Source organism: Urocampus carinirostris, chromosome 20 (assembly GCF_059441175.1).
Source record: "Urocampus carinirostris isolate Australia breed hairy pipefish chromosome 20, RoL_Ucar_1.0, whole genome shotgun sequence".
NCBI classification, from domain to species: Eukaryota; Metazoa; Chordata; class Actinopteri; order Syngnathiformes; family Syngnathidae; genus Urocampus; species Urocampus carinirostris.
In genome coordinates this window covers 6663338-6683982 of record NC_142368.1, presented here as the reverse complement: position 1 = coordinate 6683982, position 20645 = coordinate 6663338, and the positions used below count along the sequence as shown (strand labels likewise).

Below are 20645 nucleotides of genomic sequence, written 5' to 3'. Positions count from 1 at the left end.
AAAAAGATACTACTGGAAGTGTGAATTTCCCTACGGGGATGAATAAAGTGTCTATCTATCTAATTAAGAATGCTGGTCAATTTGTCATCAGAGTACCGAACAGCTCTGATAAAAGTAAGATAAAAGCAGATGGGCGCAGTGGGATAAAAAATATAAAGGCTCTTTGAACTCAGTTGGGCATCGTTAACATATTTTTTGGTTTGAACAATTTTACTGACACTTTTAACATTAAATAAACACTGTGAGGTTTGAACAATTTTTCTCGACACTTTTAACAGCAAGGCTACTTAATCGAGAAAATATTCAACTTTGTAAGGACACTTCAAATGCCGCACCCACCATTAATAAGGGGAGCAATTTGGGTTTGGCTCGTGTGTAATGATACGTCACTCATTTTAATGTTTACAGTAAAGTCAGGGTGCATTTTTAATGCAAGCTAAGTTTAAAGGATTACTTAAACATTTGAAACGAAGTTTTATTTACTTTAAAGCATTTGAAGCTTGGTTTCATGAGTCATGTGATCACGGGGATGTCACAATGTTTTCAAAAAATGCGAAATGTAGTTTGTTATAAAAGAAATTGCAAACACTGGTATGAAAGTCGACTTTTTAGCGCTATAATATGTATTTCTCTCTCTCCATGTTGACACTTAAAATTGTTTACATTTTAACACAACACTTACAGTAGCCGCCATTGTGTCTTGACGAAGTCCCTCGACCAATAGCGAACAACCTTCAACTTCTTTTAATAAAAATAAAAATCGCTTACTTTTAACTAAATGTCCTTTTTGACATTCACGATCTCTGTAAGGTACGTCTTTATTTTTATTTTGGGTTCCATTAAAAAATAAACGTTCGGGTCGAACATTTTGACGACTTCAGTTGAGTTGTGGTCAGGAATAAGCAGCTCTGTCATTGGCTAGCGGACAACCGTGGCGCCAATGCGTGACGTCACAGCCTCGCTTCACAACGTTTGCACTGCGTGCGCGCTTCGTCTTCGTCGGAGCAGGTAGATAACGACTACGACAACGAAAAAAAAAGTAATTCGGGGACCACTTCACCGAGTTTTGTTTTTGTTAATTTTCAAAGGAAGAAAAAAAAGGATCACGCGCTATTGGTGGAAGAGAAAGACGGGGGATGGGGTAAGTAGGAGGGGGTGGGGGGAGATACAGTGCTTCTTGGCTTGTTGCCGTGCACGCGCAGCGTTGTCGATCGATGCAAGGGCTGGCCTGGATTTTTTGGCGTGGCTACGTCTCGGCCTCCATTATTTGCCACTTTATTTCGACGGAGCAACAGTTTGGGATCCTTTCCGTCCCCCTCAACACCTCGCCGCCACCTAGGCCGAGCACGAGGCGGGCCAGCCGGAGACGAGAGGTGAGGCGTTCGTGGAAACTGTAACTTTCCAAACTTGGTGAGTGGCGGCCTGCCTAAGACCGCTCGCTCGATCGATCTCCCTCTTGTTATTATTTTTTTTTAATTTCATTTTTTAATCAACCATCAAATAATCTAGCGATCCGTATCGATCTCAAATTCCAATGTTTTATTGGATCTGCTTAGCAAAGTGCCGACGTGCCTTTTGAAAGCGATTAACACCTCTGTTTGTGTTTAGCTTTATGGCGTTGCCGACTGCCTCTCCTCCCCTTCATTGAACCGATCTTTAATTGAAACGAGTCACCATTTTAATCCCACAAGTCAATACGATAAAGACGGGCGTGTTTTTTTATTTTTATTTATTTCGAGTTCAATGAGCAAGGGGTGGGGGGGGGGTCCTTGCCCAGTCAGCCATGTCCTCCACGCGGAGACACCGAGCTGCCATTGGTCTCTCACGCCGACAAGGTTCTTATCCTCGCGGGAAAGTCAAAGTCCATTTTGTTCGGTTTTGGACCGAAGGACTAAGAATTTGGTTAAAATAACCAAAAACACTCATTTGTTGCGACCATTGGTCGTTAGTCACTGATGTTTTGAAGGGGTGTGGTTTTGGAATACTTCACGGTCTCCGATGTTGTCATTTTGGGTAGAATATTTTAACTAATTCAGTTAAAGTTGTTATCTAAATGTGCTCTTAATGGATACTTACCGTAGTTTCTGCACTATAAATTGCAACTAAAAAGCCTGAATTGGTCAGAATTCCGAAAGTACAATTTATAACCCGTTGCGCCTTATCTTTTAAATGCATGTGTTATTAATGTATAGTTACTGTATTTGCTGCACCAAAAGTGCACCTAAAATCGGCCAGAAACTTATTACCCAGTGCACCATATACTCCACAAAATATACGAGTGTACATGGCTATTTGTTCAGTGATTGAGCAACCAATAAACATCGTTGAACATTGCAACAGAAATCGTACCCGGGTCGCAGTGGTTAGAGCACCAACACATAATCACTCGAGTGCTCGTGATTCAGACGATATTCGCAAAGGCATCAGATTTTATTCCACTATCACGCTCACAGTGCCAGAAACAAATGTTAGAGAATGGAGAAAATAAAGTTGCCCTGAAATGTATACATACCTGTCAACCTCTACGGCTCCATGCCTGTACAAACTGTCGTATTTTCCCTTACAAAATACTAAATATTCTTACACCTTTTTTCCCCCGGAATGATGCATGATGGGAAATCCCTAGGCGGCAGACGCATGCGCACAGTTGCATCAAACCGCTCGCTTCGTTTGCAACGGAAAAAAACCGATACCGAGATAGAAGTACCGCGGCGAACTCGTTAGACTTGATTTATTTGCCGTTTCGTGCTAGTCGGTGTTTACTGGATGGTACCCATAATTGACAGATTTGCGTTTTTCCGTTCAGATTTTCTTGTACGTCGTACACGTCCTAAAATGCGTAATAAACATACTTTGTATGGCAAAAACGTACAGGTTGACAGGTATGGATATATACAAACACAAAGTCCGATTCATCATCCTATACTCCAATGAGATGTTTCCCGTGTTGTGTTCTTGTTTTTTTGCGTTTATTTATATTTTTCAGGACGACTTTCATTTTTTCCATTCTCCAACATTCATTTCTGGCACCAAGAGTAAAAATAGTGTGATAATAAGATACAATGTAATGCCTTTTCTCATGTCATCTATATCACTAGTGGTTAGGTCTCAGCGCTCACACCGCCATAATCCGGGTTCGCTTCCTGTTGCATACAAATATTTGCGTTCTGAACAGCAACGTTTCTTGACTGATCAAATCATAATAATATATGCCGAAAATACGGCAGCTCTTACAGTAATTTTAATTCCATATGCCTTTATAATCCAAATAAGAAAAATATTTGATAAAATAATTTTTGGGGGTGGCTGTGCGTCTGAAAATCCAGTGTGACTTAGTGATTTTCATACGGTATTATTATTATTTTTTTTATAAGGTACCTCAAACACCGCAACGACATGAATTGAAGAGAAAAATCTACTTATTTAACAATCTCGGGGAGCGACCATTTTGTCACAGCTTTCACATTTGGATGACATCACAAATTTACCTGGCTCAGGTAATAACGGATCAGGCTCTGATTGTTTTTTACCTTGACAACTTTGATTGAATTTTCAGTGGACAGCCAGGAGGAAAATAGACACATATTCCACCTATCACGACAATTTTAACGCCGCGCTGATATCAAATACATAATCCATATTTATCATACCACTATGTGCTGTGCTCATGTAAAAGTTGGCCGATAGGGGGGTTCTAAAAGGATGCTGTCAATCAGGGACATTCAACATGTTTGATTCTCTCCACCTGATTAAATATGCTCCAATTTATTTTCATATAGGGGGAAATCTAGCCGTGATGCCTTCTACAAACCCCGATCCCGCATCCATGGAGGATCCAGACGTCGAGGCTGGAGAAATGGCTAACATCCCTACAACGGGTTCTGTCACAGCTGTGCCTTCCTCCACGCCCCCTTCTCCCACCACGGCCACTTCTATGGCCAGCACAAACACTGCGATGGCCCTCCAGTCCCCTGCCGAAGCTAGCCCTGCCAAGCCCGCCGTGGCCTCGCCCACAATCTCAGGAACAAGTCCACTGCACTGGCACATCGCTTCGGCTTCGGACTCCGCTGCATACACCGCTAGCATCACAAACTCAGAGGCTGTGGGTTTCGGTTGCCCAGACGTAAACGTTGAGTATCCTAAAAGGCTGATCTGCAAAGGTGTTCGTGTTACCCTGGAGAATGATCAGATGTGGAAGCAGTTTCATAACACTGGCACTGAGATGATTATCACAAAAAGTGGGTGTCGCATGGTCCCTTACTGCCGATACCGCTTGGCCGGGCTGGACCCGGACCAATACTACAGCTTGATGCTCTCCATTGCACCATCAGGCAAGTTCAAGTACCGCTGGAACCCACCCAAGTGGGAAGTGGCCGGCCCAGCAGAGTACCAAACCCTGGTTCCTCTGCAGGCCTATTCCCACTTTTACTCACCATGCTCTGGGTTGGACCTCAATGGCAACGTTGTGTCATTCTATAAGGTTATAGTGACCGACAACCCGCAAAACCAGGAGGGTCACATATGCCTCACCTCTATGCATCGCTACATTCCCAAGCTCCATATCATCCCTCTGCTGGACCGCACCACGCAACCTTTCGTCATTGGACCAGACACCATGACTTTCACCTTCCCGCAGACGGAATTCATGGCTGTATACACCTACCAAAATGCTGTCAAATTTGTTAAGGGATTTGGGGCGAGTACCCCAACAGGGGAGATGCAGGACCCATCTGAGAGCAAAGCTGTGGACCTACCAGAGAGCACATCTTCGGACCGAAGGTAATACTCGAGTGCAATCTTTTTGGGGGGACACAAGGTTTTTTAAGCAAATAATAATAGGAACTGAAATTTGACTCTCCCTTCAAATTTTAACATGTTAGATTTTTTTTTTTAATGTTTGTTAAACCCAGCGTTATGCACAATCCTAATAGTGTTCTTCTGTCATCAAATAAGCGTTTTTATGTTATTATTTCATGTACTTTCCCAAATCTTTATACAATAACTAAAATAAGCCAAAATTAATGAATTGTACAATTTGGGGACATTTTCTTTCCTCAGTGATTTAAGATCTGGTGTTCGTATTATCCCCTGGGATTTAAGATGGCGTATTAGTATTGTCACACGCCGCTGCGCATCAATGCCAAGGTTCGTCTCATTTCTGAAGAGTGGGATGACGCGTTATATTGAAAAACTACAGCAACCAGATGATGAAGGTGCTGTATCTGAGTCAGATCAGGAGGAATCTCCTGCTCCTGATAACCATGGATAACAGCACTGTATGGTTTTGCGTTGTAAACTTAGATCCTTATTTAATTAGCTTTTTGCGGCAGTTTCTATTTAGCAGCCTTATTTCTTTGTTTGTTGGACTAATTGGTGTCTTTTAACGTTAAAGCTTCGTTTGTAGCATTTTTCTTATTGTATTTTGCATATTAGGCCTGGTGAAAAATTTGCTACTTGTGCCTTAATAATACCTTCAAAAGTGCGTCATTTTTCATGCCAAAAACTAGCGTGGTTGTCTTCTATGACGGATGCTAGCTACATCTCATAATTTAGCGTTATCCTCTTCTCCAGTAAAAAGCACAGTTGTCGAGTGTAGAAAATTTGCCTCATCTCCTATGCTGAAATTTATACAACAGTTTTTTTCTTTTTTGCATTAAAAGCTTAATGTGTTGTCTTTTACAACAAAGGCCAGCTCTGTCTCGCCCTTTAGCAATTTCTTCATCTGCACTATCGTCTTCAACGCTAAAATTTTGCGTCAGCATTAAAAGCTCTGCACTTAAAGCTACGTCGAAATCTGGAGATATAGCACTGGCCTTATCTACCTGCAGACAAAACTCGCTGTCATCATTTGAGTAAGTTTAGAATTGTTCTATTCTACAGAGAAAACTAGCATAGTCTTTTCTGCAGGTTTAGATGCATTTTGACGATTCCATATGGAACATTAAAAAACTGCTTGAGTTCTGGAATATGTGGTATTCATCTGGATTTCACAATTTCCATCCATCATGTAGCTGTCATAAGTTACTCCAACGTGGTGTTTTTCGGTTTACGGTTCTCTTGTAAATTAAGTCAGTCAGGAACTAAACTGTCTTCAGACTTTCATAAAAAAGTTGTTTTATATTGTTACATAGCGCAGAATTTGTTATAAATATAAAAAACCCAAGTAATCTGTGTAAAAATTTACCATCGTCTAGGGAGTGAATTTTACTGTTAATGTACTGTAATAGAATGTTGATTAACCTTTGGAGAGTTATAACCACTTACATTGTAGCACAAGCCATACATTTAGATAGTTTGCTTTTTAATGACTAAATTAGAGCATTAAATACATCTGCTTGTAAATTGAGCTGGAGTGTAGTATTCAATTCTCACTGCTCATGTGCAATTATGCACAGTCCCCCTGAGCATTTTTCTCTTACTGGTGGTGCTAAACTATTGGTAGTAATCCATTAGATCGAATGAGAAAAATAATGAGAACAGTCTTTATTGTCATTGATAACAACTGTGCACGACATTCCAGGATAAACATGTAATAAAAGACTTAAGAATAAAATATTGGGAAGGGCAACATTTACACTGTAGTGCTTGTAGACTGCCTTAAGTTGCAAGTGAAAATAGTGCAATGACATTAGCAGCAACAGTGTTCAAAAATAAATAAGTAAAATCTGAAAACAATTTTTTGCGCTGTGACTGGCCGTCAACCTGTTCAGAGTGTCCACTGCCCGTAGATGGCTGGGATGGGCTCCAGCAACCTTATTGAGGATAAGCGGTGTAAATAATGAATGAGTGAATATACATGTTGACAAAATCTATTTTTTGTGCACTTGTTTTGGGTGGTAATGGCCCTGTGCGTTAGTCCTGTAAGGAACCTGTAGGGTCTGCAAGAGGGCAACAGGTCAAAAAGAGGTTGCCAGGGTGAGAGAAGATCGCATTAATGTGATTGGCTCTGCTGCATTATTGTGAATCAACAATGTGTTCCAGACTGGGCAGAGAGCAGACGATGATTTTCTGGGCTGTGCTGATTACTATGATTTTCTGTGTGAGGCCACATACATATCCATCCATTATCCTCACCGCTTATCCTCAGTAGGGTGGTGGGGATGCCGGAGCCCATCCTAACTATCCTCGGGCAGTTGGCAGGGGACACCCTGAACTGGTAGCCAGCCATTCGCAGGGCACACAGGGACAGACAGGCATTCAGTTGATCATTCACTCCTAGGGACTATTTGGACCGGCCAATTAACCTGAAATTCACGTTTTTGGAATGTGGTGGAAAAAAATGAAGCCCCCGGAGGGAACCCACGTAAGCACGGGGAGAACATGCAAACTCCGCACAGATTTGTACCCATGATCTCAGAACTGTGCCACAAACGCGCTACTTACTTATCTGCCGTGTTGCCCTGCCACACACACATATTGCAAGTTATTCATTAGAGCCCAGAAGTCAAAGTCAAGGCCAGCAGGCCAAATCCAGCCTGCAGGAATATTTTCTTCGGCCCCTGAAATGATCTTGATTCTATGATATATAATACTAGTGAGTGTTTTCCAATCAATCAAAAAGTGTTTGTAGCTTTCGACCAGAAGATGTCATCAGGTCGTGTCCAACTGTCACTTGGCGTTATGACTCTGAACCACCACAAAACGTCCAGTGACATTCATTATTAGTATCATACACATGGAATCGTTGCATACTTGTTTTCGCTGTACATTACTTATCCCTGCACTTGATTGTAGTTTAGTGAACGATAGAAAATTGCAATGTGATCTTAGCCCACTTTTGCTGAAGTATATGCTTTTGATGCCTGAATGATATTGGCGTCTTTCATTTCACGGTCATGCAATGGGGGGTTTTATATCAAGGAAATTCTTCTTTTGATCCCTTTGAAAATTAAGATTACCGACAGAGCCATAGGAAGATATTTCTTTGTTTTAGCTTTTTCGGTAGGTTCTTTTAGGTTCACAAGACTGCACAATATTCCACCAGTGCAGACCTCTGCTTGTAGCTTAGTTTTTTTATTCCTTCCTTCCATCTGTTTGACTTTGACATCCCTTCGTTAGACTGCTTGCAGAAAAGGCATTCGCAGATCCTTTCACAGTCCGAGTTTTTGGTGGTGTGTCTTGGAGAAGTTTATTCTTGCAGCGCTCATCCATCTCCAGGCCGTTTTTCGGGGAAATGTTAGGGATTGTTCCCCCACATGAAACAGATAGTACCGGTAACCATGACAACCAGTACTAACAGGCAAAGCCTCCTTTTTTCAGATACAGCACCTTCATCATCTGGTCGCCATTGTTGGTGGTGTTAAGCATCCGCCCTCTCTTGGAGAGCGGGACCTTAACATTGATGGTCAGTGGCCCCATTGAGTAGTCTTGCCCAGAATTGATCAGAATGTCTCTTGTCCTCAAAGAGGAGTGTGTATGTTGTAAAAAGTTTGAAACTAAAACAATGTAAAACCCCAAAATGCTGTCCCATTGATATTCGTTTTTATTGTCTTGCAGCTCTCAAAAATCTGACTCTGCTCACGTCCCTACTGAGCAAGGTGAATCCCGCCTGGTCCTGAAGCCCATCACGTTCACTCCTGCTTTCGATCAGGAGCGGGTCACCAACTACTTGCCCGGCCGTCAAGGCCTTGGAGAGATCACGCTCGTACTGAAACGTCCACTTACAAAAACTGATGACGCCGATGAGTCTCCAAGCAAGCGACTTCACATCGAGAATCCACAGATGTCCTCGTCGACTTTGGCCACGTCAAGCCAGATCATTTCACAAAGGCGCATGCATGAGAGTGGGAGCTCAAATGGACTAGAGGAAGGGTGGCAGTCGGAGACTTCGCAGTCAGCATCTTTGGATGGACCCTCGGACTGCATCGCAGCAGAGCCTGAATTGGATGAAGTCGAGGGCCTCACCTTTGCATCATTCGCCACCAGGGTAAACCTTTGCAAACCGCAGTTATAACTATGTATTTGTCAAGCTAAAAAGAAGAAATAGTAGAATAGAATTACTCAAGCTTTTGCTCGGCCCGGTAAAGTATATATTTGATATATGGATCCATTATTGTGTCGCAGGAAGATCTAGAAAGTCACATCCGGGCCGACTCATCCTATAAAACGACGCTGGAATCACTAGCCTCCTCCTTGATGCGCCCTACACAGCCAATAAAAAATGGTAACAAAGCTAGTGGGCTTTTGCTGCCTTTATAGCCTTATTTCCTGCCATGGAAATCTAATAATTTGACACTTTTCAGAAGGAACCACTCCAGAGACGATTGAGGAACGTATTAGTCGCCTGGAATTCGTCTTGCTTCAGGGTCTCAAAGTAGCCAAACACAGACAAGTGATCCACCCTGTCCTACAGGAGGGTAAGCAGATATAACACATGTGGACAATTACAGTGTAATAAGCATAATGGCGCCCCGGGCTGTGTGTTTCCGGGCATTCTACTTGGGCGTGGTTGTTGGGGCGGTGGTTTGTTGAAAAAGCGCCTGTGAGCCACTAGGGAGCAGCAAAGAGCAGCGTGGAATCCAGCTGCGCTTGTACAGGAAACTAGGTGTTTATCGACTTAGTTGGTATTTCTTAGAGGTGCCTTGACACGAAACCTAGCTTAAGACACTCCCAGAAGCCTAAAGTACTACTGTGTAAAATTTCATGAAAATCTCCTTAACCGTTTCGAAGCTTATAAGCCACATACGTGCATGCAAACACACACGCACACTAATTAAAAAAAAAATCACATGAAATGTGTTATTTCAGTTGGCTTGAAGTTGAGCTCTCTGGACCCCAGCATGCCTATTGACCTGGTCTACTTGGGTGCTCACCTTCCTCCGCTCAAACTCCAAACACAGGACAATGCCAGTAGGTCCGCACACATCCTGGGGTGCTAAAAAAAAGACTATTTTAAGGACACATACAGGATAAAGGGGCTACTGTGATTTTCTTTCACTTTATTGAAATGTTTTAAGTTCATGCAACATGTTGATTTATTTACATCATTAGTTTTAGTAAAAACATCAATTTAGGCACAATGAATGGAACTGTCGAAGTGATAAATAATTAACTTGTGTCTTTGGATACTGAAAAAAAGCCGTACTTTTTAGAAAAAAAAAATTCGGGTAATTGCAGTGTGTCAAAGCGAATGTGTGTGGGTCACAAATGGCCTGCGGGCCACAGTTTGGACACATGTGAAATTTAAGCCAGATTCCAAAGATGTGCTTTGACTTAAGTAAAAAGGCATTATCTTGTTTCTTTCCCCCTACCTTTTGGAATCAAATTTTAATCAATACCTTTATTATGTGTATGTATCTGTAGATGTGAGTATTTGTAGTTTATAAGTTTGTTAAAGATGTAGTTTTTAGAAACATATTTATGGTAAATGCTGTGGACCACTGAAAAACGGTGTGTGGGCCACAAATGCCCCCCCCCCCCCCCCTCCTTAAATCCTGATTCCAAAGATTTGCTTTTACTAAGAAAAATGGAATTATTTGATTAGTTATTGCCATGTTTTGGACAATATTTTTGAATAAATTATAATATATCTTAGTAGATTTAAAAGAATGTTCAAATGAGAGTATTTATTGTGTAGATGATTAATCACCAGGAAAAAAATAACTGAATCGATCATTGTCTTGGATTTGCAAGCCTCTCTTTTTGAAACGATTTTTTTGTGCGTATTATTTGAATTTAAGGCATTCTTTATTTTGCAATAGTTGTCATCGCTAGGTTAACATTTGTATCGATTTGTAGGGGTAGTTTCAATTAGTGCAAATCAACCAAGCCCATGTTCATTTGTATGTGAAGCGTAGTGAATGAACAAGAGCTTTCCTTTGCAGGCAAGGGACTGCCTTTCATCTCCCGAACAGGAAAAACGAGTGACGTGACCAAAATAAAGGGTTGGAAGACCAAGTTTGTTCAAAGCATGCAGTCTAATCACGGTGAGGTGCCTTCTCTCTTTTCCCGTTATTTTTACTATCTCCTTCAAGCATGTTCTTTTCTTTTCTCAGGCTCCCAGAAGAACCTGTCAGCCTTCTGCAGCGACATGCTGGACGAGTACCTGGAGAGCGAGGCACGGCAAATCAGTGAGCGCGCCGATACTTTCACCGTCGGCCCCGAGGCAAAAGTGGCCTACAGGCTACCCGCCAAGAGCGCCAGTTACGTGAAAACGTTGGATAGCGCGCTCAAGCACCGTAAAACCACCGCCGAAGGCATCGGTTTGCCCCAAATGCTCTCCAATAAGCCGCTGCTGTACGCCGCTTTGACGTCGCCTCCTCCGCGTTTGCAGAGATCGGTGTCTATCGCTGCTAAGAAGGATTCGAGGTCACTGGGGTAAGGATTCTTTTGTCTCTACTTCACATCATAATTACCGTAATTACCGCATTTTCCACACTACAAGGTTAAAGACCTTGTAGTAGGGCACTACAAGGTTAAAGACCTTGTAGTGTGGTATGTTTCTCTTATATAAGAAACACTTGACTATAAGGCACATTGAAATATAAATACAGTGATTGCTATGGTTGCATGAAAATTAATCTGAATTAAAACATTTTTTCTAAAATTAATTTTGGAATGATAGTGGAATAAGAAAGATTGATGCGGTTGAGAAATTTGTCAGAACGCTTTTTCTTCGGCCAATTTCTACCGCACAGGAGGAAGTTGCCTAACTCTTGAAGCCCGTCTTCCAAAAGTAAGTTAAATGTAACTTTATTTATCTTTTAAAGAGAATGTTAATTTCTGAATCGTTTATTTTTCTAGTACAAAACAAAACAGGTTACTTATACAAGCCTTAAACATACAAAATATAGCACTGAAGCAACTTACGAACAAATTCAACTTATGAACGATCGTCCAGAACCTCGTTCATAAGTAGGGCAGCGTCTGTCACATTTTAATCACTAGAGAGCACCGGCAGACGACACTAAATGTTCCTCAAAGGCAAAACAGTTACCGTATGCAGTAACAATTGACAACCATTCAAACAAGTGTACGTAATTTTGTACAAAGCGTCACTGTAAACGTTTTCATTTAAGTAATCACAATTTTTCATACTTTTATACAATTATTTTCCAAAGCAACATCGGTCCCAAGGAAGTTAGTAACCAGGGGTAAGAAAAATAGGAAAAAAGTCAAGTCCCATTTACTTGCGTAGCCCTTAATCACAAAAAGTCTCAAAGGACTGAACAGGCCACAATTACAATATCCCCTGATCCGGACCAGAAAAAGTGACTAAAACGATCGTGTCGAAGAAGGAATTATTGCGAAATACAAAAATAGTTTTCGAGTGCCATTGAAAGACCGCCTTAAGGTACTGTGAATCTTTGCAGGGTCCATACGGGTGCTTGAAATCTTTGACAATGCATGAATTTTAATTTGTTTTTTTTGGGGTTTAAAAGTGCTGGAAATTTGGGTGAAGTGCTTGTAAATGCTTGAAATTGTTGCCGTGTATTTCTTCAGTCTGACTAAAAAGACCACGCATCAGATGAAGAAAAATAAAACAAGTGTGCTGGAAAATGACACTGACACCCCAGCTCTGGTGGCTTCGCTTTGTCATTGCATTTCTTCTTTCCTTATGATTAACGGTAGCTGGCATTAGTTTGTTTGTCGTGTGAAGCGTCGTCGCCCAAGAGCTCAGGCGAAAAGATGCCAGGAGGCTGCCGTATTAATGAATACTAGCTAGGAAACTGCGTTTCCCAGTGGTAAATTATAATAGGAGGAACTTCTTGCAACTGAGAATGTAAGCTACATATTACAGTCATTCTCACCATAATCCTATATGGGTAAAGATTTGTCTCAAAATGGACTATTCTCGCAATTTACTCGAGATGTAAAATAGATTAAAAATGGCATACTTAAATCGCGAATATATTTGAGGACCTGAAAAGCACGTGTGAAGATTGCATATATAGTTTAACCCACGTATTAATCACAAATGTATTTGTGGATGTGCAAAATACATGATTCACTATGGATTTCTTCTTGGAATGTTACAAGAAAAATTGGAAAATTGGCTTTAAAAGTCTTGAGATAGTGCTTGAATTCGGCTATTAAAAAGGTGTACAAACCCTGGGTGTAAAATGTATTTGTTTTTATCTTCATTGCCTGTGTCTGAAACTCATGAGAAAAAGTTACCGTACACCAGGGCAGACAACTGTGAAAAGTTGCCTGCCCAGCCATAAAGTTGCCTGCCTCATTTTTCACAACTTGAAACACAATAAGATGACTCATCGCAAAAAAAAAACCGATTGTGGCAAAGTATTAAGGATTGATAATCAGAATATATAACAGAACAACACTTTAAAATTAAGTTGATTATAAATCTACTTATAACATTCATTGCATGTTTTCCATCTGCCATTAATAAGTAGCTGTATTTACTCATCTTCATTCATGCAATGTTTGTGTTGCGTCGTCTGCTACAAGCCACGTGAACTCCTCTTCCCATGATGCTTTTCATGTACGTTTACGTTTTGTAGCGTCATCGATTTTATTAGCTTCTTTTGAATATTTCTTTTGGGGCTGAGGATTTGGCTTGATTTCAAACCACTTTTCCCTTTTTTTTGTCGTCTTTGGAAAATGATATGCAAATGCACGACCTTATAATGCTGGGGAAAGCCCGGAAACACAAAGTTATTTATTTATTTATTTTTCTTGAAAAAGTTGTCGGCCACCCGGGCAGAGACGTTTTGTAAGTTGTACGCCCGACATAAAAGATGCGGGTAGGCGTTATTTCAGACACTGTCATAACATTTAGAAAATTATTGTTGTTTGAGTACACTTGACCTGATATTTATAACACTGGTTATTTTAAAGCAGTTTTTGGGGGTCGGTTTATATGCGATGTAGGCTTATATGCAAGTATATACAGTAATAAAAATAGTTTTTATGGACTCAATCTCACAAACCACAGCGTCTTATGGTATTATATCAAACCCCAAGGCTAGTAAATTGTAACCACGCAATTATTTATGTCTTCCATATGGAACATGTTAGTTGTGGGACGGGAACTGATTGCACTCCCAAATCCACTCTGCGACCAAATGTATGGCTTTGCCTGAACGTAACAGTGAATCCTGAAATCTATTGTGAATCTGTTTTAGGAGGTATTAAAAAGCTTCAATGGAATTTTTTGCAGTTATGATAGCTTTTCTAATTGTACATTTGTGTAATCCCTGGGGTTCAGCCCCCTATATGCTCCTGGGTTGTTGGCTGCCATCAAAACAGCCACCCCGCCCAAAGCCCAGCAGAAACTGTTGGAGATTGAGGACGACGTCCTCAAGCACGGTGTCGCCCGAACGCATCTGACACCGGCCAGGGTGGCAGCCTCCCTCGCAGTGATGCAGCCTGACAAGGTACCAAATAAATGTTTTTTTGCGTGCGTAAAAATAGTAAGTGATTGTCCAGCCGTTTTCACCTTAAATCAGATGCCGCACCAGCAGGCTGATCAACACCCCCAAAAGCCAGTCAGCATGGTGGAATGCAGAAGAGAGTTCTGCAGATTGGGCTGCGTATGCTACAGCTTAATTTTACCCGTTATGGGCCCATTCCACTGCCGCCGGCCCGAGTGCATGCTCAGCTGTTCCTGCGGCGATCGGAGAACAAGAGGCGTCGAGACTAGCAGTAAGACCTCTTTCTAAACGCTCCCATCGGGGCTCGGAGTGATTTGTGGGTTTTCTTCCAGGAGGCACCATCAAAAAGCAAGAGATATGTCAGTCCAACAAACTTTGGAGCCGCAATATACTTGACACTGATCCCGAGCCACTCTGCGAACCTCGGCGCCAAAGTTTTTCTCCTGCAAAGACCCTCAAGCAGTGTTTGCCTCCGTCACCGGTAGGATATTTAAAAAAAAAAAGAAGAGGTTTCACAACGTGAATACTGTAATCCTTTGTTTATTGTGGTAAATGGGGAACAGAACCCCTCTTGTTATGCGAAAATCTGCAGAGTTGCCCTCCCCCGCCCCACACATTTATACCATATACTTATTTAGGGGGACATATATAATTTGAATTTATTTGTATTTTTTTTCTGCCACCAACCTTTCCCTCAAGGTCTGTTTATCCAACGCATAACACAATTTATTATAAAAATCCTTGATGCATCCAGTATGAAAAAGATGAACTGCGTTATAGCGAAGGATTACTGTAAGTAAAACTGTAAATGTAGATACATTGGCATCCTACCACAATAGGTAATGGTAGAATGTTGTTTGTTTAGGCTTAGCCTAGCTTAAAGTATTTCGCCGAGCTCAAGAAAATGTACACTGCCGGCCCTCGCTTGCACTCTAGTCGACTGGGGATAATAGATCGCGGCTGCTCAGGTGCTGTACATTTAAGGCGTCAAGATCGTGAAAAAGCCCCCGCTCATGATGCAAGTGTGCTCTCCCGGTTAAAGTAAACTGTGGATAATGAATTTCCGCCAAAAAAGTGCAGTTCTTTTTAGGCGGCCCCTAATGACACGCTTCAGAGGCCCGAACCAAAAAAATGTGCTCTGCTGTCAAAGAAATGTGCTCTGCTGCCCCCTGTGCTTAGCAATAGTCGTCCGTGGATAATGGATGTCGGGAGCATGAGTGCAGTTCCCTTTATGGTGGACACAACTGCAAAACAAAGCCTCAGGGACTTGCAATATCACTCTCCCAGCCATCCGCTCTCAGCAATAGTTGACTGGGGATAATGGAACAAGGCCTAAACAGTGGAGTTCATTTTAGGCAGGCCACAATGGCTTGCTTCAGAAGCCCATACCAAAAAATGTGCTCTGCTGTCCCCTTTGCTTAGCAATAGTCGTCGGTGGATAATGGATCGCGGCAGCATTAGTGCATTTCACTTCATGGTGGACACAATGGCAAAAAAGAGCCTCATGGACTTGCAATATCACTCACTCAGCCACCCGCTCTCAGCAATAGTTGACTGGGAATAATGGAACAAGGCTGAAACAGTATTTTAGGGAGGCCACAATGGCAGCTTAAACTGAAAATAACAAGTGCTGTGCCGTCCCCTGCTTCTAGCAATAGTCGACTGTGGATAATGGATTGCAAACACAAACGTACATTTTCCCCCTGCCATTCTGGCCCACGCGCCGACAAAAATGCAAAAATATGCGATTGGAGGTGATGGATCACGACCACACAAGTGCAGTTAATTTGAGGTGGAAATAACGGCAAAAAAGAGCCGTCTTGCATTAATATGCAATGACAAATAATGGATTGTGGCCACATGGGTGCATCACATTTTTTGGTGGACAGAAGAGCAGTTAAGAGCTGCCTGACAGATATGCGCTCTGCCTACCCCGCTTTCAGTAATATGCAAACAGCGATAACGGATGACTATTTTTCAAGTAGTAGTAAGGGATTACGGTAACGTCAAATTGCAATTTCAGATTCGGGAGGAAGACAAGGATCCCGTTTACAAGTACCTGGAGAGCTTCATGACGTGTGCACGGGTCCGCCCGTACAACAGCAAACCGCAGTCTCAGAACACCAACGATGACGTTCAGGCGCTAGCCAAAAACCTCGAAGTGCCGGCTCAAAGCAGAATTCACGGTGAGAAAATAAGTGCCGAGATGTTCTATTATTTGAGGGTATGTAAACTCTTCTTGTGTTCCTTAGCAGAAAGCACAACACCTAAACAGAAAGTCACCAAAAAGCAAATAGAAATCCAGTCTGTTTGTCCGTGGGAGAAAGACCGGGAAATGATCTTGGAGTCGTTGTGCACGCACCTTAATCAGGAAAAGTTGTCAGAGACTTTCACCATCGGACCGTATTCCATCAATCCCATCACAAAGATCCTTCTCCAAAAGCCTGGCGAGTCCAAACTCATCTATAGGGTGAGTGTTATATGCCTATTTTGCATTTTTTGCGTACAGTATGGAAGTAGGTCAGTTAGCTTTTAATAAAACCAACCTGTGTTATAGTTACTTTCATACAGTGCATCCGGAAAGTATTCACAGCGCTTCACTTTTTCCACATTTTGTTATGTTACAGCCTCATTCCAAATTGTATTGATTAAATCTCTTATCTCAAAATTCTACACAAAATACTCCATTATGACAATGTGAAAATTTTTTTTTTTTAACTTTTTTTGAATTTATTAAAATTAGAAAACTAAGAAATCACATTTACATAAGTATTCACAGCCTTTGCCATGAAGCTCAAAATTGAGCTCAGGTGCTATTAGGAACACGCTCGCATCACAGTTGACGAGTCTGTTAAAAAAAACATATCGTACATGTAGAAACCACGGTAAACCGTACTCCTCTTGCCCCTTATAGCTGACGTCATCAAAGTCGTCTTCCTTCAGTATGGGAAAGAGACTTTGTCATATAGACGTCGTCTCACGCTACTTTATTCAAAAACACGCTAGCATCACGCTCGCCAAGTAAAGTTTACGTGCGGTAGCCCTGTTTCCTTCTATATCGGACTACTCGATTGCGTTTAGCTTGAAAGTTGCGTCATGTGCCTTTCTTTTTGCAATTTGCATGATGAGGATATGTCTACGCCAATATAATTTGTGCACAAACTAAGAAGTTGCAGTCTAAATATTACCCTTTGAACTCGAGCGCCGCTGGCGGCCGTTAGAAAAATAACATAAATTGGCCGCATCACTGAATAAGCAGCAGGGTTGAAAGTTTGGGGAAAAAAGTAGCGGCTTATAGTCCGGAATTTACGGTACATTAAACCCACGCTTTCCTCCACACATATTCCAACTGTCTCACTCTTATCTTTACTGCTGGGACGCCCCTGGTGGCAGTTAGGAAAAAATGCATAAATTGGCCGCATCAATACATAAGCTTGCAGGCTTGAGCGCTTGGGGGGAAAAGTGTTTAATGTCTTTGTGAATAATGTTGACTCCGTTGTTATCAAAGACAATTCTACTTCTGATATCATGTATCCTCCAGGTACGCATCAGTCAAGCAAAAAAGCTTCGCGGCAGAACCAAGGAGCAGAGGACCATCAAAGAAGAGCCGGAGCCGGAGGAGGAAAGCCTCAAAATCTGCTCCGGAGTCCAGCCCTTCCTGGTTGGGGTCTTGCCTGCCGGATTAATGGTGGCCAGAACTCAACCGGCCGACGGACAAGCTTCTAAACCTATAGAGGTTAGAGACAACTTTTGAAGTCTTTGGCTGCATTTGGTTGAAAAATGTGGCTGGAAGATCGGGCCTGTAGACATATCCAATATAATTTATTTGCATCTATGAACAGACATCTACATGTTGTTATGTTTTTTTTTTTTTACTTTTGATTTTAATTATATTTATGTCATTGAATTGACTTAAAACTGCTCGGAATTAAAGCAAAATGATAGATGAAGTCCCTGTTTTTTGTATTACATTTGGTATTATATTACTGTAGTATTTTAGTATTTTTGTGGTGACATTTTTGTATAATTAGTGTAGTAGTATTTGCATAGAAGTGTTTTTGTAGCTATTTTGTAGTATTTTTTTCTCTCTTTTTAGAATTGAAAAAAATAATAATAAGTCCCTGTTTTAAGTACCAAAGTTTAATCCTGAGTTGTGTAGTATTTCTGTAGTAGTATTTTTGTATTACTGGAGTTGTATTGTTGTATTATAGTATTACGGTGGTAGTTTTTCTTCAGAATTAACGCAAAATTATATATTAAATCCCTGTTTTTAAGCACTAAATTTGTTAGTTTTTTAGTAATTTTCTAGTACTGTATTTCTGTCTTATACTACTACTGTAGTCGTATTTTTGTTGTATTTCCATAGTAGCGTTCTTGTATTATTTCCTGGTAGTAATTTTTAGTTGTATTTTTATAGCTTTTCTCTCGTAGTATTTATATAGTATTCCGATAGAAGTATTTCTGTAGTATTTCCTTTTATAATAAAGCAAGAAGGGTCCCTGTGTTTTTGCACTAAATCTGATCTCTAGTTTTCTATTTTTGTACTATTTTTGTAATATTACTTATTACTTTTAGTGTTATGGTCCTAGTATTTTGTAGTATTTCATTTTTAGAATTATGAAATGAAATGATCTGCATTTATATAGCGCTTTTCAAGTCAATTACTTCCCAAAGCGCTTTACAATGTGCTCCACATTTCCCAATAGCGGCCTTTTATTGCAGCCATGTAAGACGCTAACCTGCTTATTGGGGGTATTAGGGGTTCAGTGTTGTATTAGGGGTTCAGTGTCTTACCCAAGGACACTTCGACATGTAACACGGACGAGCCGGGATTTGAACTGGGATCCCTTGATCCCAAGACGAGCGCTCTAACCTCCTGAGCTACTGCTACTAAAGCGTATAGGAATTTAGTTCTTGTATTTTAGCACAAAATTTGATTTTGTAGTATTTGTCTTTTAGTATTTTTTGTATGACTGTAGTTGTATTGTTGTATTGTAGTATTACGGTGTTAGTATTTCTTTTATATTTAGAATTAAAACACATTTACCTATTAGGTCCCTGTTTTTAAGCACTTAATTGGAATGTTTTAGTCTTATTCCAGTACTGTATTTCTGTCTTATAGTATTACAGTAGTGATATTTGTTTGTAGTATTTCCATTCTAGTATTCTTGTTATATTTCCTGGTAGTAATTTCTAGTAGTATTTTTATAGTATTCCTATAGAAGTATTTTTGAAGTATTTCTGTAGTTTTTTTTTCCTTTTTATAATAAAGCAAAAAGGGTTTTTATTATTTGTTTTTATTATAGTATTATGGTCCTAGTATCTTGTAGTATTTCATTTTTAGAATTAAAGCCAAAACCTATTCGGTCCTTGTATTTAAGCAAAAGATTTGGCAGCTTTGTTGTCCTTTTGCAGTATTTGTATAGTAGCATTTTTGTAGTAGACACACAGACAGACAATGGGGACAGAGCTGTCACAAAAAACATGTTTTTATTCACAGAAATAAATATTGTCATGATATTATGAACATCTTCGCCCAGTGGGCCTGTAGGCCGTAGTTTTCCTACCCCCTTTGGGGCAGAGTCAAGGAGATGTGTGATTTCGTTCTTGACTTGAGTATATTCTTAAGCAAAAAACAAGACATTTTATTTTAAAATGTGACTGTTAATCATTTATTAATTTGTTTTCCACGATAGGTGAATGGAAGAACTTACAACTATGTCAACCTGTTGCTCGGCAGCATGGGTTCACTTCACACGGCTAACCGGCTAGCGGCTTACGTTACGGGCAGGTTGAGGCCGCAAGCTAACATTGCTCGCAGGCCAGACCAAACCCCTTTACCTGCTGCTTCCCTGCCCAATGTTGACGTAAAACCAGACATTGAAAACTTGAAATCCAATCCTCCGGATCACAACTCGGAGGCAGCCGTCACGCTTCTACCCTTGGACATGTCTACTAAAAGCAGCAATATCAAGACCCAGCCGCTTGGTATGTTATTCATTTGAGTGTTTTAAAAATGGATTGCTTTGTTTTGACTATTTTCATTTGCAGGGTTTTACAGGTGCTTGGAATCCTTTAAAATGTTTGTATTTTAATGTTGTGTTTTCAAGAATTGAAAAGTGCTTGTATTTTGGGTGAAGTGTTTGTAATTGTTGCCATGTTTCTAGTCAAGTATGCTTAAAAATGATGCCAACACTGCTCTCTGGTGGCTTTTCAAAGTGTTTGTTGTCATATGCACAGTAAAGAACAACGATTCGCTGCACAATGATATTCTTACTTTGCTGTCCACACAGTTTGAAGCATAGTAGAACA

The 20645-nt window shown here is 40.8% G+C and overlaps 1 protein-coding gene across 6 annotated transcripts in view; it reads left to right on the top strand.

The window, feature by feature from the left end:
* The first annotated feature begins 1182 nt into the window (after positions 1–1182).
* Positions 1183–20645, top strand: part of mgab (MAX dimerization protein MGA b) — a 33795-nt gene continuing 14332 nt past the window's right edge. For 2 of the 6 annotated variants that reach the window (XM_088325324.1, XM_088325323.1), the window contains exons 1-15: positions 1183–1373; positions 3780–4779; positions 8497–8926; positions 9064–9163; positions 9243–9356; positions 9748–9849; positions 10824–10925; positions 10995–11316; positions 14168–14336; positions 14409–14604; positions 14666–14814; positions 16357–16519; positions 16586–16803; positions 17875–18069; positions 20030–20321. In XM_088325324.1, coding sequence (XP_088181450.1) covers positions 3797–4779; positions 8497–8926; positions 9064–9163; positions 9243–9356; positions 9748–9849; positions 10824–10925; positions 10995–11316; positions 14168–14336; positions 14409–14604; positions 14666–14814; positions 16357–16519; positions 16586–16803; positions 17875–18069; positions 20030–20321 — 3535 coding nt within the window. In that variant the 5' untranslated portion in view covers positions 1183–1373; positions 3780–3796. The remainder of the gene's footprint in view (positions 1374–3779; positions 4780–8496; positions 8927–9063; positions 9164–9242; positions 9357–9747; positions 9850–10823; positions 10926–10994; positions 11317–14167; positions 14337–14408; positions 14605–14665; positions 14815–16356; positions 16520–16585; positions 16804–17874; positions 18070–20029; positions 20322–20645) is intronic. The other 4 variants (XM_088325326.1, XM_088325327.1, XM_088325325.1 and 1 more) reach the window with 4 other exon arrangements.